This window comes from Mastacembelus armatus, chromosome 5 (assembly GCF_900324485.2).
Source record: "Mastacembelus armatus chromosome 5, fMasArm1.2, whole genome shotgun sequence".
NCBI classification, from domain to species: Eukaryota; Metazoa; Chordata; class Actinopteri; order Synbranchiformes; family Mastacembelidae; genus Mastacembelus; species Mastacembelus armatus.
The window spans coordinates 8,468,967-8,495,431 of NC_046637.1; the positions used below are offsets into that span (position 1 = coordinate 8,468,967).

At 39.1% G+C, this 26,465-nt stretch overlaps 1 protein-coding gene across 1 annotated transcript; it reads left to right on the forward strand.

Moving 5' to 3' along the window:
• The first annotated feature begins 348 nt into the window (after positions 1–348).
• Positions 349–25,985, forward strand: snta1 (syntrophin, alpha 1). The gene is made up of 8 exons (XM_026307622.1): positions 349–775; positions 5,892–6,077; positions 21,122–21,317; positions 21,602–21,791; positions 22,192–22,322; positions 22,717–22,913; positions 24,145–24,332; positions 24,924–25,985. Exons 1-8 carry the CDS (start codon positions 400–402, stop codon positions 25,014–25,016), a joined length of 1,557 nt encoding a protein of 518 aa, XP_026163407.1. The 5' UTR covers positions 349–399; the 3' UTR covers positions 25,017–25,985.
• The last annotated feature ends 480 nt before the right edge of the window (positions 25,986–26,465 follow it).

Sequence of the window (26,465 nt, forward strand, 5' to 3'; positions counted from 1 at the left end):
GTCTTAATTCAGATGTTAACAGGGTTTAAGTTGTGGATTTCACGCCTGATATGAGCCACGGCAGAGTGGTAGTATTTGTGTGAAAACAGACAGAACATCTGTCTACATCAGTGCTGTGATTTTGACTCTTCTGGGCACATTGCAAATTAGATCTGTGATCTGAGCCCGCGGGTTCAATGCACTTGAAATAAATAAATAACTCAAAACTTAATTATATGTGACTCAACCGCACACAGTTCTTTAATAGGGGGGACTCAAATTGACGCTCTTTGAACTTTGAGAGTGTGTCAACGCCACTAGCAATCCTATCACCCTCAATTAACTTTGCTTCTCACTACTGGATAAACCTCTTTGGGGGCGGACAGAGTCGAGGGAGAGAGGGGGGAATTGTGTGTCTGCATGCCCCCGCGCAGCCCAGCCCAGCCCTTCACCCCTATCTCTTTACAGGACTGCCAGCCCGTCCAGAGTTATTCCAGGAATGCGTTGAACATGGCTGCCGCGATGAAGGCGCAGAAAACGGGACTGCTAGAACTTCGTGTGACCGTGGACCGCTGGATCCGGGTGTTGGCCACTCTTACCGAGGACACGCTCACGGTAAATCCCGGGGAGGGTGCCGAAGAGTCCGCCGCGAAGCCCAACCCGACTCCCGCCGGTGCTATCAACGGAGACCCCCCGAACCTCAGCTCGTCCCCGGTCCCGGAAACCATCACAAACGTGAAGCGCACCGTGCGAGTTACCAAGCAAGATGTTGGAGGACTGGGAATCAGCATCAAAGGTAAGACGGCTCACTTAATGAACTGTTGACACAAGTTTCTGCTAAGTTAGGAGGTGGAGTGTAGTTTCTGTCAACGACGTCGGAAAAAACAAGAAAAAAACAAAAAACAAAACCGTCGACTTGTCAGTTAACTTGTCTTGACTTCAGACTGACCCTTAAGCCTCATCAATGTGCGATAAATTCAACTTTAACGTTGCACAGCTTGTTCTAACTCAGAGTAAAATAATTCAGGGCGAAGTCTTAGCACAGAAAACCAACGGACAGCAGTGATTCTTCTCACGCTGAGCTGCCCCTCAACCATTCCACTCTCCCGGAGCTGACAAGCAGCTCACGTTACTGTCGTGTTAGGACATGGATTTAATAGTTTGCCCCCACAAACTGAGGTAAATACACATTGTTTTATTACAACTTGTTCTCCCTTTGGGTTAGAAAAAAAAAAAAAAGTTTCCTCAATTGACTAACATTAGATATGTCTTTTTCCTCCAAAACACCTGTTAGAACTCAGAATAGCCACCAATAATGGATTTACACTACAAATGAAAGTTTGGACACATTTTGTCAAGGTGTGATCAGACTTTTTGACTGGTGGTGTATTTTTTGTTTGCATTAATAATGGGTCAAACAGACACACTAAAGTCAGATGATAGCTTGTCGAATGGAGACATCCTGCCTTTGACAGAGTGGCAGTGGGTTACAAACCAATATATCAAGTGTGCAGTTGCTTTTTTTGGGGGGTTATAAAAGCTTTTTTCCCCTCTTTTTTTAATTTCAGGCCTTGTTTCTGAAGGGGTGCCTATAACTGCAGCAAAAATAATTGTCATGTCTAATAAAGTGCTATACTGGTGAAAGCAGAGAGAGTGCTGTTTGTACCCAATATAACCTTTTCACATGGGTTAATTTTTTTTTTCTGTCAGATTTTTGCTTTGAATGAACAAAAGCGAGCACCCTAACTAGATGCACATCATGGTTATGCCACTGTTGCTCCCCGACTTCTCAATGGGTAAATGTTGTGACCTTACAATGTCATGCAAACCATCTTTACATACTTGCATTATGTACTCTGTAGTAAATGCTAAATGCCATTTCCTTGTCCTATTTCCTTGACATGCAGCAACAGGCTACTCTCTGAAAGTGAAAACAACTGGGGGGGGGGGGGGGGCTGAGCTATAAATACAAAAGATAAAACAATAGCGCAGGATGAGGTGCAATGTTCCGATTTAATTTTCTGGAGGTCGAGATCATTGTTTACAATTTTGTTTAATATCTTGTGACAACATCAACTCAGTAAATGGTGAAAAACAAATCAGATATGTATGTGTATATGCTGTGTATGTTTGTGTGTGTGTGTGCATTCTCTCTGAACTTATGCATGTAAGTTAAAGCCTCCACTGCCTGAAAGGCCTGCATGTATTGACAGGTTATCATTTGGCCATTGGGCGATGCATGGGGATGATTTGATGGACAGGTGTAGACTTGCACCATTGTCATGTTGCAGAGATGGCTCATCATTATAGCTGCCGGTGACATGTTAATTTTAGCTCCCACACCATTGTCACCACCACAAACAACAAATTCAGCCTCTAATGACATAAATGTAATGTCCATCTCTCTAGAAATAGGAGGCTTTGAAATTCAGACAGCATGTTATTAAAACAAAATCATAGATGACACCCTGCTGACGTGACATTGTTGTGATGTTGTTTGTTCACAAGCATTTATGAAGAGAGGCAGGAAAATGGGTTTGAAGAGGGATAGAAAGAAAAGGAATATATACCAAGAGAATTAGGTGAAATGAAAGAAAGAATATAGTAAAATATTAATAAGAAAGAGGGTGAAGCTATGAAAAGAACAGCGCAGAAATTGTCAGGGACTAGCTGATACCACATTGTGAACAGCTGAGAGGAGCAGCCCACCGCAGACAGTTGTCATTGGCTAAAGATGAAAGCTATGTGGCTGGGAGCACAGTACTCCACTAGTGTTAATTTTAGGGAGCCCACCCCAGCTTGCAGAAAAACCACGGAGGCAGTCAACCTTTACTCTCACATGTCTAAATTTAAGAGGAGAGGCTAGGAAGCAAGGATCCAGGTCTGTAGACGAGTCGCTTGGTCAGAGTGAGGAAGAGTGTGCTTCAGCAACCCAGCAGCAACAATTTGGGTGTGAGCTTGGTGTGTTTTACTGCAGTGGAAGTGAGACCAATTTTGAGTTTGAAATTAAGCAGCTGATGCAAAGTGGCACATGGCTGTTTTGTGGGCTTAATGACTTCCTGTACATTGTTTTAATTGTCCCAGTGTGGCTTCATGTGTGTTGAAATGCTTAGGTCTTTGTGTGTTGTGGCTCAAAAGCTTTTGTCACAGACCAGCTCAGTTACTCACAGAATATATTTCTGCCTGTTTCAAGGCTTAGGTGCAGATGGATGTAACCAAGCGATTAATAAAAAGGGATTCTCTCCATATTTGGACCTGCAGGCTCATCAGGCATATATACCCTCAGTTTTGAAATTGTGTTGATTGTGTCATTTCATTCACTCTATGATGACTTTTGACAAAGTGCTGATTAAGCAAAATTCTTTGAAAGTAGAATTAGCACATTCTTAGTACAAAAATATCTAATTAGACACATGCAAGTGATGTTTAAAGCAGTACCATTCATTTACCTGTCATGGGTAGCTCCAGTGACTCCAATCCACCTCCACCACCACCACCTTCTGCTCAGTTGAGTGACAGGCTGCCAGCTGGAGGTTGCTGAACTGTGTTTGACTTTAAAGGTTTGGGGATGGAAGGTAGGGAAGGGAAGGGAATATTAGAGGATTAAGGATTGTGTAGGAGAGACAGATATATTGGCAGTATTTTTCCCACAATATGTCAAGGATGTTTATGCAGTTGTCTCAATAAAAGATATTTGAGATTGAAAATAAATCTGAAAATATGTGAAGAGAGGAAGAGAAATTGCAGGGAGATATAAAGGTGGGAAAAGGCAGCTGTGTATTTGTCATTGTTTCTGGCCCTTTGCTCCACTGGGTGTGCCAAAGGAGCAAATGAGAACCTGCGTTGAATTTCATTGGGACGGTCAATGTTAGCCTCTGAGAGTGCTCAGAATAAACATGTTTTCAGTCAAATCATTTTTTTTACTTATCTTTTAGTCAGAAGGAAATTGAAGATATAGCTGTTTGGGGAAGCTGTTACAGCTAACTGCACATGGATCCGGGGGAACTTACCGGCTCACCTGATTACTCAGGTCTATATTCGTGTGCACTCAGACAGTTATATCTTGTTATATCTTCTCAGTGTGTAGAATGACTTGATTGAAATCATGTTTATTCATAGTATTCAGATGCTAATATTATCTCCCTGATGACTTCTGTTTAAAGTTCTCATTTCCCCAGATCTCTGCAAAATTGGCACTAGCTTTGAGTCAAAATACCTAATTTTACAGGAAATATAGCAAGTTAAAAAAAAACTTTAATACTCTAGTTTGTCAAGGAAGAAAGTGAAAAACTTGATGACCTGATGTAAGGAATGTATCCTTACATCAGGTCAGTTTGTTAGGCTCCCTTATCATTCAATCATTTCAGTCAAGTAAGACCAAATTATTTAGTGTCCAATGTTGACACAAAAAACGTTTTTGTAGAAGACATAAATTTAAGTGTACAGTTTGTGTTTTGCTAGTACTGTGGAGTCTTTATGTAGATACTGGGAATTACAGAGCTATGTAATTCGCTACAGCTTCTGCGGTGGTGCAAAGTGGGGGCAAAGGTAACCTGAAGGTTAGAGAAAGAACTTGTGACTGGAAGGTATTCAAATTTAATCCTCAGACCTGCTGACAAAGTTTGTACGGGGGTGAACAGGACACTGGCCTCACAGGGTGCCAGACAATCAGTTGGGATTCAGAACCATTAAGGTGTTTCCATCTTGATTGTGTTGGATGCTGGTCAGTTATTTCTTATAAGTATAGGCATGCATCACCTATTACATAGTATCTCAGCTTGTTTTAAAGAATCAAATAGGAGTTTCCTACAAAGCAACTCAAGGCAACTTTGTTTGTACACTAGATTTCAAATATAGAGTGCTTTACCTATAGGTACAGTAACAGACTGAAAGTCAACAAAAAGAAAAACATGTTTTGCAGTTCTAAAAATAGACAAAAACAGCATAGATAATGATAAACTGTGTTCTTTATAGGGTCTTTATAATGAGAACTTCTGCAAATCGTGTTTATGTTCCGTTACAAACTTTCATTACAATTCCTAATTATATAAAATATTTAAAACAAGGTCATGATTGTCACCATCAATATTGCTGAAAGTTCCCCTTCATCTCAACCTCCAGTTTCTACCAGCAAATCTTGATTGAGAAACTCAGTCAGGCAGCATTGCCTCAATTCAGTCAGTGATCTAGAAAACAGACTGACTAGTAGCTGTAACTAGTCAGAGCAGTCAAGTGGCAGATAAATCCCTCTTTCCAAAACTTGAGTGGCATGGTGGTTGACATGCATTGTAAGAGCATATCACCTCAACACTGGTTTTTTTTTTTTTTTTTTTTTTTTAGGCTTCTAAGGAAGATACATGAGTCAAATCCCAAGGAATCACCCAGAGGAAGAAACCTGTAGAAGATGTATTTGAAATTAATTAAATGTAATCTTCTTTTGGATAATTTCTCACTAGCCCGAAGGCCAGAGTCCAACTGCTGGCTGACGTTAACGACAATATTTCTCATGAAGACTGAAAGCCCACAGCAAGAGGCAGATCCATCAGTTTTCTAGCTGACCTTCATTTAATGAGATTGAGAAATGGAGAGAAAGGAAGAGCTGGGAAACTGCAGAAGTTAGTATAGCAGGGTAACCACTGCTCTCTGTGTCTGTCCTTATATGCTGTTTAAACTGTGGTTTAAACGCACTGACGGTCACTATAAATGCTCACGTATGAGGAGCACTGTGCAGCTGGAATGAAAATAAATGTAGTACTGAGGCTGTTTTATTTGACGTTACAGCTACTAGTCAGTCTGTTTTCTAGAGAAGAACTTAATTCCAAGCTTGTTCCTGCACAGGCAACAATATAAAGGTTTTGGTTGCTGAAACAAATGTGAGATGACACAACATTATTTTTGTTCTTGTCATGCAGGAGGGAAGGAGAACAAAATGCCAATCCTCATCTCCAAGATTTTTAAGGGGCTGGCTGCTGACCAGACTGAGGCACTTTACGTTGGTGATGCCATACTGTCTGTCAATGGTTATGACTTACGGGAGGCCACACATGATGAGGCTGTGCAAGCTCTGAAGAAAACTGGCAAAGAAGTCATCCTTGAAGGTAAGATATTTTCATTCAGAAAAGCACCAATCTTAAGCAGACTCTAGCTTTTTTTTTTCTTTGTGTGATGTGTGATGTTTTTTTTTAATCACTGCTGTGCCGTAAAGACGTTCTGCAGTGTGACAGGAGACTTCAAGTTACCTACAAGACACAGGCAAAGCACTTTATGTATATTTGTCAATACTGTCATCCTTAGATCCTTAGACTTAGGAGAGAACAAAATTCACATCTCCCATAAAAATTAATTAAGCACCTGTATCTAAATCTACCCTGTCTACTCTGTACAGCTCCAAATAGATAGATGAAAATGATGGGAACTTTGGAAACTGTGATAGTTCTCCAGCACTTTCATCTTCATAAGCAGCTATAGATGTTGAGCTGAGAGAGACGATCTGTTAAATCAGAACTTTGATCAAACTTCCTTGGAAACGTCCAAATAATAAGTTAAACTGAAGGAGAAAGAGGAAACCATAGGCCCAAATTTCAAGAATAATGTTGCAGCTCACACCTCTGGGCATCTTAGCATGCTAATGAGCAGTCTTCCTGAACATCTAACACTTTTGACACTAATAGAAAATACTTTGAAACTTCAGAAGTAAGAATCGTGGCAACCATATGAGGTAGGACTTGCTGTGCATAGGGAGGCTTGCGATGGAGCCAGCAGGTGTTTGCAGGTATTTTTCTTTCCTCTTGCTCTAATGTATTCAATGAGCTACCAGAGCTAATGCATCTTTTTGTCCGTTTTTGTCTCATTCTTATTGTTTAGTCATTTGCTGGATGTTTTTGTGCATGCATATGAGTGTTTGTGTACTTAAAAGCAAGTCTGCATCATTTGTTTGTGCGTGCAAGGGAAAAGGGTTAAAAACAATTTTTCCTCTTGCCAACTGATTGCATCAGAGAAATTTTTTGTCTCCCCACCAAGCTGACTTAAAATCAGTGGGTCGAAATTGTAATGTGTTTTTTTACAAAAGCACAGACTGTCTAAAAGGCAATGGTTGATGTTTTATACTGGATGTTTCTATTCAAAGAAAATATCTTTTTTCAGAATCCATAAAACTTGACATGTTTTATATCTTGCTTTTATTTTATTATTTTTTATTGCTCTGTATATTCTCTACTTGTCAAGGTCTGTGGTTTGAGAGTTTACCCACAGAGTAAACAGAGGCTAACAGTTATATTCAGTGATGTGAATCAAACAGATGCCTCAGTCCATAGATGCTATAAATGTATGCTTCCAGATGAAAACCTAGTTAATCTCCTCAGACACAGGATAAAGAAACACTAGCAATTATGTATTTCCACAGCTAAAAAATTGGTCTTTAAATTTATTGAGCTGTATGAAACAAGAATTACTCAGTGCATGAAACATCACATAAACTATCCATTGGAGAAAATTATTATTTTCAATAAAGGAAGATGGGGGCACTTAAACCAGATTTAGCAGTTGTCCGTATGACAGCATTTCTTTGGGTTAGCTTTCATAGTGGTCCAGTGTCAGCGTCAGTCAGCAGAGCAGACAGTGCTAGAGCTACAGCCAGGGGAAATCACTGTAAATCCCTCTGCCTTGCTTGTCCACAATCAGGCAGAAAAGTGTGGCTATCAGAGAGTTGAACCAGTGCTGCTCTGTGATCCGTTATGTCAGGAATCATTTCATGGGTTTCCCTTCTCCCCAAGGACCTGATAGAAGACTGAAAGAGGCTTGAGGGCTCACTGTAGGGAGATGGTTGTGTGTGTGTGTGTGTGTGTGTGTGTGTGTGTGTGTGTGTGTGTGTGTGCATTTATGTGGATGTGTATTTTTTGATGTCCTGTGATGCATTTGCTGTTTGTGTCTGTCTGATGGAGATGGCAGGATGTCGGAAAGCATATCTGTCGAGAAGCCTGGGAGTATTTTTAGGGAATAGAGGAAATGAAGAATGAAAGTTTTTCGTCAACTCTTGAGGGCTAGCAGCTTTTCAGCTGCAGTTTCAGAGATTTAGGTTTTATTTCAAGACAAATTCTGCATCATAAAATACACAAATACATATGACTTGAAGTATAAGTGCAACATTTATTTTGGTTTTGGCATTTTATCAAAATACAGAGAAACACAGTGAGAAGCAAACTCCTTCTTGGCACCACTGCAGTGTTAAAGGTCAGGGTAGGAGTCTTTCTTACATGTGTACAGCAACAAAGAAGCCACCACCGCTGTGCTCAAGGCATTTTTCATTGCTCTGTGAAATTCATAACACAAACGGCCTTGAATGAGATGAAGGAGAAGCTGCCTCCATCACATTAAAATATCTGAAATATGTGAGCAATAATACTTGAAACTGTCAGATAAGGACTTTTACAACATTTAAAGGAGTTACCTTAGAAGTGGTTGGCATCCTGTGCTTCTGGTAGGATTTCTTCCCCTTTTTGACTCTTTTGGAAGTCATATGGATAAATATTTTTAATAATTTATGTTATACAGATTTATGCTCACTGAGATTAATGCAGCTTTGACTGTTGCAGCAGAACATGTAAGACATTAATGTTGAGCTTTGCTTTATACCTTCTAGCACTGCAATCAAGCTAAACAATGTTGTCAAGGATGCTATGGATTTCTTTCAATTTGTGTGCAGTGGCTGAAAGTTTGTTTTCAAAATGCTCTTCATCCCTAAGATTAGAAAACCAGAAAGGTGTATATAAGATTTGTTTTTTTTATTGGTTAACGTGTTACCTTAAGGTGCCAATGTGTATATGGCACAGCTGGAAATAGTTCTTCCACTGTTTACATTATAGATTTTTAATAAATATGATTTCAGTGCCCTACACAGTTGCTTAGCAGCCAACAGCAGAAGAAAGCGGCAGGACTGGGCAGCTCCCAGGTGTGAGTGTGAATGTGTATAAAAAAACCTCTCACCATAAATAAAAATTTGTGTCTGTCTATTTGAAAGGAAAACAACTTGCGCCTTACTATATGTTCCCAGTAGGCTGCCCTCGGTTCCCCTTCCCCTGTCGCACCTTACATCAAAATGGTGATGGAATAATCAATGTGTGGGTGAGACAGAGGAACAGCAAACATAAGAGAGGGTCAGATAAATATAGCCGACCAGATGAAACTATAAAACCACAGATTCCTTCATTTCCTCCCAGCGACATTTACAGCCTAAGTGTATTTGTGCAGAGGTGTGTGAGCACATGTGCTGTGTCCATAGAGTGGTGCATAGGGCAGCATCACATTTTTCAAGTCACCCACACCTTATCACACCTGAATGTGCCTTCATAATAGAGTCATTGAGTTTCTGCCACAGTAAGTGTGGAGATTTATATATCAATTATGTCAAATGTTAAAATGAGAACATCATAAAACAGTTGGATGTGGCTTTAAAGAACAGAAATGAACAAATGTGAAATGAGTAAGAAATTAGGCCAGAATGAAAAGAACTTGCAGAAACATATGAAGCAACTCTAGATGACCTGGATGAGTGATGAACAGTATGTTCAATATGGTCGCTGAACTGTCCCACTGCCTTCTGCCCTGTTTTAATTTAGATTCTGTTCTCACTAAAAATGCAGTCATCATTGTCACCAGCTTAACAGCCAAGACAGGCTCTGTTCCACTGCTCTATGAAGAAACCATGGACCTACTGTTTGTGTGCGCGTACTTGTATGGGCAACAGTGCGAAGGCTGGTTTGAGTTTTGTACAGTGGGAGTGAGGGTGTTCTGGGAAAGTGAGGACATTTGGGCTGCTCCTCACTTCCTAACACACCTTGAAAGGGCTGTTTGAGGTTAGGTTTTAGGATTACAGTTAGAATGAATTTTAGGATGTGATTAGGGTAAGGGTTGGGATTAATACTTAATTATCATGGTTAAAGTTAGAGTTAGTGAATCACTATTCTCATAAAAATGGTTGTACAAATGTGCATGTGCGTACATGTGGATGTGAAAGAAAGGGTTAGTGGTAGGGGTACTTCAGTGCTAAAATGTTCCCTGGGAAACCACGGTCTGACCAAAAGCACACAGTAAGTATTATACACCCACATACTTACACTCATGAAAACATTGACAAAGTGTAAAGATAGGAGAGGAAGAGTACATATGGGCTACAGGACACAGGTATTCTGAGTGTGAATGTTGGAGGAGAGGACAGATAGAGTGTGTGTCCTGTGAGGTTTTTTGATAGAGGGCAGGTGTATGTCAGTATGTGTGTGTATGTGGGTGCTTTTCATCTGTCCTAAAAATTTGAATGCTGGTACATTGTGTTTCAAAGCACAGGAAACAAATGTAACACACTCTTCACCAGAGTGATGGACAAGGAAAAGGGGACTTACTGACTGAACAGACATGCAATGCTGCTGCAATAAATAGTAAGCTCCTGGAAATAAGCAGAGAAGATCACAAAATACAAGTTAAACCTTCCATCCTATTTGTGTCAGGAAGTGAGGACCGGACTGAACTCCTTACACCAACACCCAGCCGTGTCCATGGTCCATGTCATCCATCTTCAGAGTACAGCATGGCTGGGTCATCATATATAAATGAACAAACCACAATGTGGAAAATATAGTGGTCAGTGAAAGCAGAAGCAACTGACCTGATTAGCACAATAGAGTACTGATTTTAATATCTTGAATGACTGAAGTAGTAGAAAATTCTTACAAGTATTTGTTTTTATTATTGTTCCATCTGGCACCAAAAAAGAAAAAAAACGTGGCATCAAAAGGTACGCGATGTGGATGGTCTTGTTCCATGTGGCTATGCTCATTTTTTACTTGATGAAATATTGGCTTCATATAGCTGCAATCTTCCCCTTGTCTAGAACTACTTTTTGCATGGGACAGTTTGTGTAGTTGCATAGTCTCCTGCTTTTTCTCATATGGCACACAGCCAGTGTGCCAACATGAATTATTGAGTAACTTAGCACAAAGTCCAGTGAATATGTAATGTTTTACACCAAATTAAGAAAACATGAACACATAATTGTTGCTTGACAATGAATAACCTGTATGTCATCTACTTCTCTGTCATGCTGAATGCTGTTTGATTTGAATTGCCCTTCTCTATACACAATATATATGGTGCTCAAACTAAATTGCGGGTATCTTGTATCCTAAGGGATACAATTAAAGCTGAAACACAAATGTGGGTTATTAAAAGTAAGGATTGAATCTGTTATTATTGTGTAGGTCTTTCCTTTATCTGATCATTATCTCAAAGCCAACACCTTTCTAGAATAAGTGTGCATGTCCCTGCAGTTCTTAAATTTAGGCACCTTGGATATACAGTATCGACGTGCCAGGGACCAAGAGATAACCTCTAATAAGCTTTGTCACCACTATGTTTAGACCCTACCTGGCAGGTACAGTCATATTTTGAATCCGGGTTTCATTACATCTTTTAATATGAAATTCCAGTGAACACTGATAGGATCTTTATCTTTCTTAAATAAATGTGACGATGTTGTCATCCTCTATCATTTCCTGTGCATTAATACTTGCTTTAAATTTGTCAGAATGTGAAAATTCAGTATGCACAAGCATGAGTATGTTTAAGGACTGCCTGAGGTGAGCTTAGATTTTAAGAGGTTCATTTGTGCCTGTTGTGAGTGTTGAAGCTGAAGGCTGCTTTGTCAGCATTCTCAGCAAGAGCTAACCCTAACCCTAATCTCAGTGGCTTTCTCTCTTTGACACACACACACACACAGCTCATGCATTCCCTTTGCATCAGATCCCTTTACTGGCTGTGTCTATGTTCCAAACATGCATTCGTATGGTTAGGTGTGTGTTAATAATCAACTGTATCATGGTGTACCTGTTAAACAGTACATCACCTACTTGTAGTCATTGACGATGATCATAGTGATCATACACCAGTATTGTTTGGACTGTTAATACAAGGAAAACAGTGCAGCCCCTCAGAAGGCTGAAGAGTTCAGACCAGCAGCTTGAGTAACATTGTGCTTTCAAAGCTAAAAATCATTTCCTATCTACAAATCAAGCCCTTCAAGGACATGTGTGAATATATCCCCTGAAAAGACGATACATACCATTTAGTCTTTTTAAGCTAAGCCAGCAGAGATATATACCCGTGCCTTATCTTCCAGCTCTGATTCAAGGCTGGTTAAGTGAGTGATTTATGGAATATAATGACTTTGGGGTATACGGTTTAAAGCTCCTCACTGGGACGCGGTGTGCTGCTGGCTAAAAATGTGCACTATTCTTTCTTTGTCTAAAGTTCATTCTGCACAAATTCAGGTTCTGTTGCTAAAGCTTATTATGTGTCCTGTTGTCTGTTGCCACACATAATATAATCTGTAAATGGACTGAACTCATGTACTGTATATAGGCACATGCACACCTACTCCTAGCTACACTCCTAATCCAGAGGGTAGCCTCTGTCCCCTGCCAGACAGGTACTCAGAGAAGCAAGTGAGATTTTCTTAATTCACAGGTTTCAACTGTAAATTCTCAGGTGGGAGCCCAGTCAGAGATGTGAAAGTTTGTGTTTCTGTGTATCAACTAACCTATTCATCAGGTGGGTGGCAGCAGCAGCAGCAGCAGCAGCAGAGCATAACCCTGTGATTTGGACAATTTTTCCAGTAGTATTTTTTGTATGTCCATCCTGTGTATCTTGCTTCTCAACAAATATATGCCAAATTCTGAGAATTATTATACATTTGCTGGAAGTAAGTGTGGTCTTATTTTTTTATACACCCACTGTCACCTCATAAAATATGTCTTTTAAAACATGTGCACAATACTATCCTTTAGACAGTGTTGCAGATAAAAACTACTTCTCTCTTGAGTGGGAGACCAATTTAAAGTCGTGGTGTGGCAGATCCCAGTTTGTATTTATTTATTTTTTTGCTCTTTATCCTAATTTGACCTGCCTGTCAAATTTAATTGCAAGTTGAAAAGTGCATCTGCATGTGGCAATATTTCAGTGTGGACCTGTGAATCAAACAGGATGGTTTACTTATGAGCCCGAGCACAATTAATATACGCCTGGTAAACATGACTATGTGATAAGATTCTAAACTAGATTTTTCTTCAAAATTCATACTTTTCAGAAGATACAAAATGCATGAACCCAACCTGTTTGGATTTGAGGAACCTTTCGGCAGAGTGGTGGTATGTTATCTATGTTTTAAGCAAGCTGATTGACGTCATAACTGCCTGCACTTGTATAGCTGTGCCAATGACATTATCTCCTAATTAAAACTTTCTGCCTCTCGCTCATGTGACAGAATAATTACTACTTTTAAAATAACTTCTCTTGTAGTCTGACTGAATCCCTCAGCAAACTTCTCTCCAGTTTCTTGGTACCTACTGTTTCTTTGTTCTGAGTCCTTACTTTTCTCTTCTTTGCTCCAATAGCCCTGATTTTAACAATAGATACATTTCAGATGTAACATTAGGCTTTGAATTGTTTTCTAGAGTGGTGTAGTTCAAGGCCTGTGTAGTATATAGTGTGAGGAAAAAAGGCATATGTCCTCCCATATACTTTTCTTTACACTAACCTAGATAAGTTGATGTAGTCTGTCCTTTCACTTGCAGTGGAAAAAGCATCTTCTAGGATTCCCACATATACTGCAGGTCTAGGCCAAGTTGTAATTGAAAATACTTTTTGTGTTTGACTCGATGCATTTAGGTTTGGATCTTCCCAGGACACAAGAAGGTGTGTGCTGTTATTGAAATGATTCTGACACTTTGGAAAAAACAAATCTCACCCATCTGGTGGTCCAATTCCTAAAAGTAAACCCTTGCCATCTTTCAGAAAAGTCAAACCTTTTGACTGTCTTGCTCCAGACTTATTGTGCTGCATTCTAGCTCAATTTATTTGGGAAATCTACAATTGTAGCACTCATTATATAGTGTGTTATCATGCCAGAAACTTGCTGCCCCTATTCATTAATCACAAAGAAATAGCCAGGAAGGAGCACCAAAGTCAATTTACAGTGTATGTATTTAAATCAACCCTTGTTACTGGAAATAATCAGAAATATCTTGTCCACACCAGGCATCTCCTTCAGTAGTTTTTCGTGTACTGTAGCTGTTTCTTTCCTGACTGTCAGAGCGAATCCCTGCTGTGAAACCTCTAACCCTCTGTACACAAAGCCTGGTTACTTTTCCTTCAGAGCTGCTGGTCTGTAAAGACATTGTGCTTAGACTCAGCGAGGGGAATGGATTAACCCACAAAATAACATAGCTTTATTAAATCACAACTCACTCTCAAACCCTTTTCCCTCTGTGGTGTCAGGTTTGCTTAACAGGCCCCCTCTGAACCCCACTGTTCTGATCCCAGGCCTCTGATAAATTGGTGGCCCAGTCTTTGTGCCACTCTCTCACTTCATTACAAGCTTAGACTCCACTGAACCATCTCATAGTTTTGTGCAGAATGTGCATGTTTGGATTGGAAGAGGGTGGACAATAGGCACTAAATGTGGTTTTTGCAGCCATTATTCAGAATAAATTAGTTAATACATCTACACAGAAACACAGACAAATAAAGAAAAACATTAACAATTAGCTGGTCTAAAAATTGCTGATATGCCAGCCAACCTATTGGCCATTTATTATTTTGCTGTATACTTTAGCACAATTTTCATATTCAAATCTACATATGTTTTCGTATATACACATAACCCACTATATTATATATCAGTGTACATCCTGTAACTTCAGTGACAGTTATAATCTTATGATATTATAATTTGTAATCTTTCAGCACCCAGTACAACATATTGAGAAACATGTTTCTATCTATTTGTTTGACTCAGGAATGAAAATTAAGGGTAAATGAGCTGATAAGGCACACAACAAATGACTGCTTTGAGTCAGTTTGAGCTAATGTGGCCTACACGAACCTAGAAATGGAAAAATTCTTGTTATTATTATTTTGCTTCTCAGGGAGAAAACAGGTCTCCAGACACAAAATAAAACAAAAAAATGGTAAAGTACAAATATCTGCAGCTGAACCTCCTTTTTACTCTGTTCTTGTCCTCTGCCAGATCCTGTTAGAAAGTTTCCCTCACTTTCACTTTGTTGAATTAGGATAATTAAATCTCCTGACACACTATGCAAAGTAATCAAATCTGCACTCTGGCAGTATGTGAATTAGTTTGAAAGGCTGCTTCAGTGTACTCTGCCCTCCCTCTGTCTTTCTCTCTGCCTCTCTCATACTATACCTTACACCCCTCAGGTTGGCATTTATCCATGATTTTAATGAGGTGTGCTATAGGAACGGTGAACTTATCTAAATCATTCAGAGCAGGGGAACTCTTCTCTGACTGACTGACACTGCCAGAAGAGACACACATTAATCAGCAAACTGCTGGACACACAGAAACCCAGTATTTATTATTGCATGAGATCCTAGTGATCATTTAAAAGAAGCATGAACACGCATTGTTCACAAATGTGAAGACATGATTCAAACATATGTGGATTCATAATTGAGAGCAGAAAACAAAACGATGGATTTCTAGCCTTTGTGGTCTGTTTTTTTTGTTTTTTTGTTTTGTTTTTTTTTTTAGAAATATGGATTCATCTTTTTTCCCTTAATGCTTCTCTAATCAACATAATATGAACAGCCAATAAAATGACAGTGTGCTTCATTTCCAAAATTGGTCTTTTCACCGAAAAAGCTGAAAACCCACTGTGTAGTACTTGCATATTATAAAACAGCAGTTAGCGGCTAGTGGAGCATCTAACAGCTAAAAGGCCAAACTATTCCTCAAGAGTTGGTGGAGACCAAAGAAGAGCTACATGGAGCGTTGATATACCCTTTTTGAGTAGACAAAAACAAATCTTCAAATGAATAATAATATTGTTACATGTCTGCTGGATGTCTAAATAGGCAATTGTTAACACCATATGGTTTCTATAGACTCATCAGTATTTATAGCTTTGTGGGCTGCTCTTATGTGGCCAAAAAAAATCAAATTCGGTTTTTAGATATTTATTTATTCCAGTTGGTTGGAATGTACTCTACAATGCCTGTAGCCCGTTTGTAATGTGATTTCCATTACTTATCAGATGATATATAAGCTGATATGATCTGGCATTAATTCAAATTGGAGAGTCCATGCTTGTGCTGCTTGCGTGTTCCTGTTTGCATGCCTAAGTTTGTTTACTAAATCTATAAAACCATCAACATCTGTCAGATATTAAATTACATCCTCTTTTGCACAATCCATATCTTAACTGTTGCAACATGTAAAAGTCTCCTGTTCCTACATCATCTGATTTATGATTGGCAGACATCGTAAGTGAGCTCAGTAATAGCTTTTATTTTCTTATTTATGATGTTGTTTTGGTTCAGGACATCTTTTCTCGTTGGTGGTGTGACACTGGGACATTCTTTCCCTGACATGGTTTACAGAGCCAACAGCGTGCTTCTGAGGTTGCTAACTGGCCAATGACATTCCAGCTGCTCCCACGGTAACCAGAGGAGGAGGGAGGAGGGCTTGGTGTTTAGGGCTTTGTGTGTTCTCCGACAAGCCAGTGCCACTGTTTGACCACCAAGTATAGAAGCATGTTATTGTCCTGTTATAAAACAATATATCTCTAAATATAAAATGATTCCTGAAAAACAAAACAGGATGATTTAGATTTTTGCTTCTATACAGTGTGTGGATGCAGACAAACGGGTAAAATAACACAACAATATAATCAACACAACAGCAGGTATTGGCTGAGAACTGTTTTCAGCATTTTTTTACTGTCCAAGGAACTGAGAAACAACAGTTAAGTGAAATGTGTCAAAATTGAATTGGTCAGGATTTGTGAGGTTTAATATAAAGATTTCAGCGGGAAAAGCTCAGTGGCAGATTCTGCAGAATAAGCAAAGAAACATATGACACCCACAAACACACACACAAACATACACACACCTAATACAAAAGTAGTTTCACTGGCTGCCAGATAAGCTAAAATAACAGTGCCATCTCAGCTAATTTTAGCTCTGTATTGAATGCGCCGCGACTGGTGTTTCTGGCAACATTTCTGGCTTAGCTGTATATTCGGTCTCTGTATTGCCTGTCTCACTCTTTGTTCTTACTCCAATCTTCTTTATATTCCTGTCTCTCTCTATATTCTATGTTTATTTCTTTCCTCGTCCTCCCTCTCTCTCTTCTCTGTTTTATTAAGCACTCTGCCTGAAACCTATCTTGTCCAATTAGTTGTGTGGGCACACAGCTAATGCGTAACATTTCTAATCTGGAAAACACCAGTGCAATCATTTCCACATCACTTTTTGCAAAATAGTAAAGCCTCTTTACACACATTTCCTTAAACCTGTTACAATTGGCGTTTTCTCCTAGCCCACTTTGTTCTGCAGTTTTTGCAGCATGAAACACATACAGTACATAACCTCAGTCTTGCATAATAGAGAGTAATGACCACTGAAAACAGAGCGCTGTTTGCATGCCAGATATTAGCACCTGCAGCTGTGTTGGTTCTCATTCTCATTACTTTCTCTGACTGACTTTCAAAGAAATTTGTTATACGAAGTGTAACACTATTTGCATGAGTGAAACAACCTTACCACTTCAAATAACCATTATTGAAGTGCCAGTCTTCACTGTGCTGTCGCCCACAAGAGGACTTATTGAATTAATCTCGCAGATCTCTATTATTCACTATAGTTGCTGAGTTGAAGTGATCTTCTATGATGGCTTCCACTCAAAACAATCATTTAAGCAATCCCGTTTCCATTCCCAGTCGTGTAGCCTTGCCTGCCATATTGAGATTGACCACATCAATTCTGAATGGCCTTGGCTACCCCCATGGTACAGACATCAATGGGTTGGCACTAGAACAAATGGACAGAAGCTCATTTCTATGAAACACTGCGCTTGCAATTTGACAGCTACTTCAAAGCTGTAGTTGATACATGTTGGTTGCGCACTACTTGATACATATTCCTAGTGTACACATTCCCAGTATGTCTGGTGTTGTCATACACATTTTTTTTTTTGACATACTGAACTGATTTTTGCATAGTGCAAGTGAGGCGAGTAAACAAGTGAAAGTATGTAGAGATAAGCATTCGTAGACCATTTAATGGGTCTACATTAGGGTCATATAAGCGTGTATGGTGACAGATTCAGAGATTCACAAAACATGCGGAAATAGAAACAGAGTGGTTAACTCAAAAGGGCGATTTTACACCCAAATCCTTAAAATCCAGTTAGAATGGACTTATAGGACTAGGTAAAAATATTATACCTGTGTTTTGCTACCAACACAAACCTAATGACCTAGTGTAGTGATTCCAGGAATGTTTTTGGATATGTATTATTTATATGTTCATCTCTATGTTTGCATGTGTGTCTACTGCTACAAATGTTTGAGCAAGTATTTCTGTTAAACCCTCCCCTCAATATGGGTGTAAATGGGTGTCACAGGAAATCATTCTGGTAGGTCAATATGTGAGGCAAGCATTTTCAGAACTCTTAAACCAAAGCAGGGAAAAGAGTTTTTCTCTTGAATGATTCTTTTTAGATTAGACAGAAAAACGTTGGTGAGAGATTATTTAAATTTGAATTATTGATATAATCCACTCTCTGACATTGACAAGGAAGTGAGCTCATGGCTGAAGATAGGTAAAGAGAGGGAAAGATTAGAGATTCAGAATAATAGCACTGAAAAACCGCAAGAGTTTTGAAAGGAAAAAGAGATGCAGGCAAAGGGACAGTGAATGTTGTGCTGACTCTGAAGACTTACTGTATGCTTATAGTTTTCAGCATCTAGGTCATGCCCTTTTCCACAGTAACATAAGCTGCCTACAGATATGCACTGTCATCTCTAAAAACTCTGTCACATAGTTTTTAAATGCTGACATAATGTTTGGAAAAGAACCGGAGTAATTTTTTTTCCAGGTCCTAAGATGAGGTAACATTTGTGCAACATTTTGAACACCAATGGAACTAATAATAGCATTCAAGAAAAGTCACACTCATACCGTGCCTGGAGGTGGCTTTGTGTGACACTGAATGTTGTCGCTCTGTTAAGGGTGAGATAATACAGTACATACCATCCTTCGATGCATGCTCTTATGTGCTAGATCACCATTGTGTGAGCAGGGCATCTGTAGCATTGGGACCTTTTGAACAGAGTCAACTGGCAGATGTGTGAAAGCTAACAGTTGTTACACTGGCAAATGAAACAAGCAGTGTTCTAGATGAAATGTCTGAAAGCATCTTTACATAGTGAGGAGGTGAGTTAGGGGTGCTGAGCGTTCCTTGTATTGAGCCTTTCAGACAGACCCTTCTATAACTTTTGACCCTCTTTTTAAGTAGTCACTGTGCTACCTCCTGATAGTACTGCACTTCTTGTGGTGAAATAAAACAGAAGGAACCACCACACTGATTTATTGCTTGATGTTTATTTAAAATAACTGTAAGACTGCTTGCCTAAGGAACTGTTTGGCTGGGGCTCCTGCTTAGGGAGTGGTGGAAGCCCCCTCTTTCACCCAAGTTGTCCTGTGCTATGACTCTTCTACTTGCCCTCTGGCTACATGCTGCTCGTGCTGTGCAAGAAGAGCACTTCATACTTCCCCAGTGAAACCAGAGCTCTGCGTTCAGCCTCATGTCTTGCCATGTCCTTTGAGCTATTTTTACTCCAGCAGTGGCTACTTCTGCCAAGCCCATACCACAGCCTACTGGACTGTGAGGCCATGCTTTCTATATGTGTGTGTGTGTGTGCGTGTGTGTGTGTGTGCGTGTGCGTGTGTGTGTGTGTGTGTAGGTGAATGTGTCAAAACTGCTTCTAAAGAAGACATACAGAGCAAATCACAATTGATTTTGTAACACGTGTAAAACTAGCTTATAGCTAACATAAAACATGTGATTATGGGAGCTCTTGAATATGGCCAGAGACCTTTGTTTCCCATTCTGCTCCTTTATTTCCAATCATCTCGCTGTAATACCACCCGTCTGATTAAGACCCTCCCAGTTATCCATTTTTTTGCTATGACTACTTACCAAATATGGTAGCGTAATGCCATTGTGATGAAACATCATCTAAACGCTCAGAGATCTTGTAAAACAATACTTTTTAACAACACTAGTTATCAGATAACATAGTACAGTTGTAGTTATGTGGAAACAAACCAAGAAAAGCAAAAGCAATGGGTTGTTTTAAATTATGTGGACTATACAAATATACAATACAAATAAATATACAATACCCTGATATATCTTTGGGAGGACATAAAATATCACATAGGAAAGATGGTGTAACTAGACTGATGAATAGCGTGAATTATAGATTTAATGGTTCTGTCAACACATGTTTTTTTGAAATACCCACAGTGTATTTTTCTGCACTAACTCTCCTGTTCCTTGTAATAATTTACCTTTATTAACCTTTTTACAGTACTGACATACTGGCGCGATGGGACCACTGTTGACTGATGGTCATTATTGGCCAAAGTGAGCCAAACGTGATAAATTAATCATTGAATTTATTCTCAAATGGTATTTGGTTGTGCAGCTGTGAAACATATTTAGGCAAGTAATAGTGAGATTATGAAAAACACTATAGTCTTAAGATGTTCAGAATTTGGGTTGTGGTTTCCCCAACACTTTCAGCTGTGCTTGCTCATCCAAGTTGGATATGTTGGTGCACAGCTGGAAGAAATCACATCCACTCTCTGCCTCCAGATGCAAGATATGCATCAAAAATTCAACATTAGATGACAAACTTTTGCATTCACTAAATCCCAAAAAACGAGCCAGAACAGATTTTTTTAGTAAATTATAGTATCTGGATGCTTACCTTTTCAGAAAGATAAACTACATGGTACTCCTGGCTATATTTGCCTTGTTAAATGTTTTTTCTTCATAAAGGAGCATGACTAGCTATGTAAAATAGCTGAGAAATCATCTAAGTGACAGTACTCTTTTACAGAGAGGTTTCTGTATCTTTTTTGAAGTTGTTCTTAAGTGCTGCTACAGTTTTCAACCCATCTCAGGAACTGGAGGCTCTGTATTCATATTCCCAAACTCCCTTTATCTCCCTCCTCTGTCCTCTTGTCTTCCTTTTCTTTTTATCTAATTCTCTCTCTGCTGCAGTGAAGTACATCAAGGAGATGTCGGCCTTCTTTAAAAGTTCGGGGTCCCCTGGGGCCACACTCCCATGGGACTCTCCTCCCTCCACACCTCAGAGGGGCACCGAGCTCTCCCCTGCTGAGGTGAAGGAGCCTCGCAGTATCCCGCTGAAGATGTGCCAGGTGTCACGAAAACAGTGCCCCCCTGACACAGAAAACAGGTACTGCATGGAAGAAGTTTATGTAATATTTGATTTTCAGCTCACACATATCTGAGAAAAAAAAAATCTGACAGAACCTGAGAATAACAAAATGGTTTGGAGAGAATATTGTGAAAGGTACTTTATTACCCTGTCTTACTTACATATTCTCTTTAACATCTGAAACTTCGTCTTCACCCTCAAGCTCTTCTTTCATTGCATCTTTTATTTCTCTAACTGCCCCTTTTCCCACCTCCTTTTTATCTCTCTGCTCCTATCTCTCTTCCTCTCACTTTATGTGCCAGGTATTTTGAAGTGATTTCATCCAACAGAAAGAACTCTGTGTTCTTGCGGGCAAAAGACCCAGCTATGGCTCAGTCCTGGTACAATGCCATACAGGCGGGGGCTGCCAACCTTTTACCACGAGTGAAGGAGGAGATGAAGCGCTTGCAACCTGGCATGGAGGTCAAACATCTGGGCTGGATTTCAGAGCAGGTATGCAAGAATACAGACATACATGGTGCAAGCTGCAAAATCTGCTCTACAGTTTTCTCTTTTAAAATCCTGTTTGTAATATTTGATGTTTTTGGTTACATGCTCTTTTGGCTTGACCTGTGGCTCAGGTCTTGCTGAGCTAAAGTCAGTTTTCCATGTTATTGGATTGCAATTAATGATTCATCAGTTTTGCTATCTATCTATCTATCTATCTATCTATCTATCTATCTATCTATCTATCTATCTATCTATCTATCTATCTATCTATCTATCTATCTATCTATCTATCTATCTATCTATCTATCTATCTATCTATCTATCTATCTAAACACTGTTTACTGTCAGAAAAGAATCATATGACTGATTTATTCCATTCTACTACCAACAATCATATGTGCAGGTGGCTCATGGTCCCGAGAGACCAGTACTGGCTGTTCTAACTGACAGAGATCTGCTCCTGTATCCCTCCCTGCCTGACAACAAAGAGAGCCTCAGCAGCCCCACCAAGAGTCACCCACTCATCACTACCAGGTCTGCATGGACTCACACGTCTCCATTTACAATTTCTCGAATTTCTCAAACACGTTCACATAATGTAGCACAACATTTGGTGTTTCATAAACTCAGTTTTGAGCTACCACACCCTCCCGTGGCTTGGTTTGGCCCAGTCAAGGAGCACATGCTCACTCTTTCCATGACTGGACTATTGATCATTTTGCCCAATAATCTCATTCTTTTGGAAAACATTAGTGGAAATAGAAACTATGACTCATGTGTTTTTGCCTCCCTTTTCTGGCTCCTGTAACACACAATCATGCATAGCCTAGTCCTTCATTTGCTCCCCCTGGGTCCGTGCAATTCTTTTCTATGAATTTTAATTACCCTCTTTGTCATCAGTGTTGTTTATACTTCCTCTCTCCTTTAGGCTGGTTCACTCTGGCCCAGGAAAGAGTTCTCCACTTCTGGACTCTGAGCTGTCATTTGGCCTGCGTTCGGGCACCAAGCAAGGCGTAGAGACCCATGTGTTCAGGGTTGATTCTGCCAAGGAGCTATCCGCCTGGACTCACCTGCTGGTGGAGGGCTGCCACAATGCTGCTGAGCTCATCAAGGAGGTCACCACGGGTAGAGATACAGAAATTCCTTGACTAATGCTCGTCTACAAGTTGAATTCAAATTCTGTGCTGAACCATCAAAAGGCCCAAGCATATCAGAGTGATATCCTTTGAGCTTATAAGAATCAGAAACAAATTCACCCAGTTTTTAAACATTTGGAATCTGTACAAAGTAAAAAGTCAAATTCATGCACCAAGAATGCATTGTCACTTCAGTAAATGTTAAGCAGTATTACTCTGTACAATTCCAACAAAAGAGAATGCTTGCATGAAAGTTCTTTTGTTTCACTGCTGTCTGTTTAAACCATGATCTAAATGTGAATAGAGTAGTCCAACTACAGAAGACAAACTGGAATATGCTGACACTTTCAAACTGATTGACAGGTCTTTCACACTGCCAAATGTTTTCAGTGTATTCTGGCACTGTTAAAAGTTTTGTTTTCAACAGAAATACAGTAAAAAAAACAAAAAACAAAAAACTGTATTATCAGTTGGGAACATTACAAGATGCTGACTTCTCCATCTGTCATACAAACTCTTCAGTTGTGGTCTGGGAATATTTGTTTTAAAGTTTAGGTGCTTGATTTCTATTGTGCAGACAGTTTGAGTTTCAATACATAATAGGGCCATGTTTTACAAAGGATTGGAGTTGGGATTTTTTTAAAAATTGTAATTAAATTTTGTATTTTTTTATTTATATTTTGTCTCTTGAGGAAACAGAACATATGTGTTTCAACTAGTTATATATGCATTACAGTGTCTTATAAATCCATGTCTGCAGCTAGTTAAACCTGCAAAAGGTCTTTTTCCATGATGCAGTTTCTGCGTTTTATTCAGCAAATTGTTCAGAAAACTTAGTAATCTTGCTTTGTGAGAGTTCAAAAACAGCTGTGTAGTAATATATGTATACATTGCCCTCTGCTGGTAGCCCAAGGTAGTCCAAACACACCTGGCAATAATCGAAAATGGTTTAAATTTTGGATCAAAAGAAGGATGATTTTTCTTTGAACTATAATTTTGACCTAATCACTTTTCTGTACATTAAACAGTATCTGAATTATTTTTTCCCCCTCACACTGCAGTAAAATAATCACATTCATAGAATACACCCAAGACTTCTAGGCTCTTTTTCAACACTGAGCTCACACAGAAATGTAGAAATCTAGATTTTATTCATTGCATTTATCTCGTTTGTGCTATGTAACCCTTTTTTCTTTTTCTTTTTTTTTCAATCCTCTCAGCCTGCAGTTGGAATGGGAAGGAGTGTACCCTGGGAGTGCATATCGATGAGGGTTTTACACTATTCACAGAAGAGATGGGTGTCAGGAAAAATATTCTCCTCCAGCAGCCCTTCGAGCGCCTAAGAATGTCTTCAGATGATGGGGTTCGCATGATGTTTCTGGACTTTGGGGGACCCGAGGCTGAGATTGTAAATAGCCGTTTTTATTTGAATCCATGAGTATGAAGCATTTTTAGTATTGTTAAATTATTGCCACTATAAATTTGAGCCATTTATTTAACACGAAAACTAGCCTGAATTGTTGTTGTCAGACATGACAGTTGGTGAGAGTATTACATTTGTAAAAGTGATTTACACTGCAAAGGAAAATTTTATATGGCACAAGATGGAGCGCAAACTAATGAGGCAGAGCTGCTTTGTTAATGCTTACAAGCACTACCACTACGGCAAACAAACAAATCACAGTTATAGCAATCATATTAATACATATAGCATAACATATACACATAATATAAAAATCATAACACAGGGTGCTCTTACTAGTCTTTTCCAGAGGTTCCAAATGCATTTTACAGTCAGGAGATAAAGACCAGCTCTGGCCAACACTGAACATCTCCATCTGGTGCAACAACAGTATTCAAATGTGTTCACCTGTTCGTATAAAGATCCATATTTGGGAATTGTGGTCAATATTACACTTGTACATTGCAAAAACTAATTTTATTCTGTAACTTTTCTTCTGCTTTGTAGTCACTGCTTCCTGTCTCTCTTTTCTTTCAGCAACTGGACCTCCACTGTTGTCCCAAGACCATAGTCTTCATCATCCACTCTTTTCTGTCTGCTAAAGTGAAGCGACTTGGCCTCCTGGCATGATAATGGCCAGAGAATCCGGAACACCAGCAATAGGAATATTCACTGAAACACACAGGCCAGAAGACACTGAAACAGCAGAGGATAGATCCCTGGAAATGATGCTGAGTAAACCCTTCACTTCAGCCCCTTCAGAATTACCATCTCTGCCCAGTTACCTCCTTGTCTTTCTCGTGGAAATGAAACAAACTGATGGACATTTGTTGAACCTGTAAGGTAAAGAGAGGTTGTACAGATGACATAAGTCAGTAACCACTTCAGGGATCTGACATCTATCAAATATGTCACGTTGGACATTTCATGATGGCAAATTGTGTGATTCTGACAGCCTGCAGTTTAATTTAATGTTTCTAAGCTTGAATTCCCAACCATTTGATTCTTTTTTTTTTTTTTTTTTTTTTTTTTTGCTCCATTGTTTAGTTTTGTATTGTTCCATGAGTCACAGCAGCCCTTTGTCATGAGCATCCTTTTATCCTTCAATCTTTGTTTTTTTTTTTTTTGTGCTATGAGCAGTCATAACAAAAGCTGTTTCACAAATGTCCTGATTGATATTGGACAAACATTTTTTTTTATGAAGGCAACCTCAGCGGAGTGACAGGAAAACATCACTACAATCAATAGTATGTACTGAACAACTTACAGAATATTACTATAAAGCTGTTTATGTGGATGCTACTGTTGCCTTTACCACGACGTTTCATATAAGAAGTGACACTTTTTAAAACAACTCTGAAATGCCAAATCAAATGTGACATATAATTTTTCATTAAAGCTGAACAGCTTGTTTTATTTACTTCTGGCTCTCTCTCTCTGTGCACACAGGGCAAGGCCAAACTAAAAGAAACTAACAGATTATATTATAAAAGTTTACATTGTGTTTTAGCTTAACCAAAAAATTGAATGAATCGAATGTTTTCTAACAAAAAAAAAAACACACTACAATTAAATTTTGTGTCACCATGTGAAGTTTAAGAAAAGAGATACTGTGTTCTAGAGTCCTATTGACAAAGGTTTGTCTCATCATCATTTTTTGATAGATGATAAATAGTTCACTGGAATAGGACAGTTACAAACCTAGTTACAACAAAGTATTTTGTTTGTAATGTCATGACAAGTGAGGACGAACAGGCTCCATCTGAAAGTACTGACACATTTTACACATTTGTTCATTTACACAGACATCACAAAGTGTTGAATGATTTTTTTTTTTTTTTTTTTCTAAATGATCCGTGACAACTGAACATCCATAACTTGGGGCCTTTTGTCTCTGTCCAACATAAACAAACTTGTATTAATATATATTTCAAAACGAAACTAAAACTTGTTTGTGTTAAAGAATAAAATGTATTGTACATTCTTATTTAAACAAAGGTGTGCCTTGCAGAGTTGTTTGTATATAAACATAATAAACTTTAACTTTTATTGTTTACTTTTAAAGTGCTTTATTGAAAT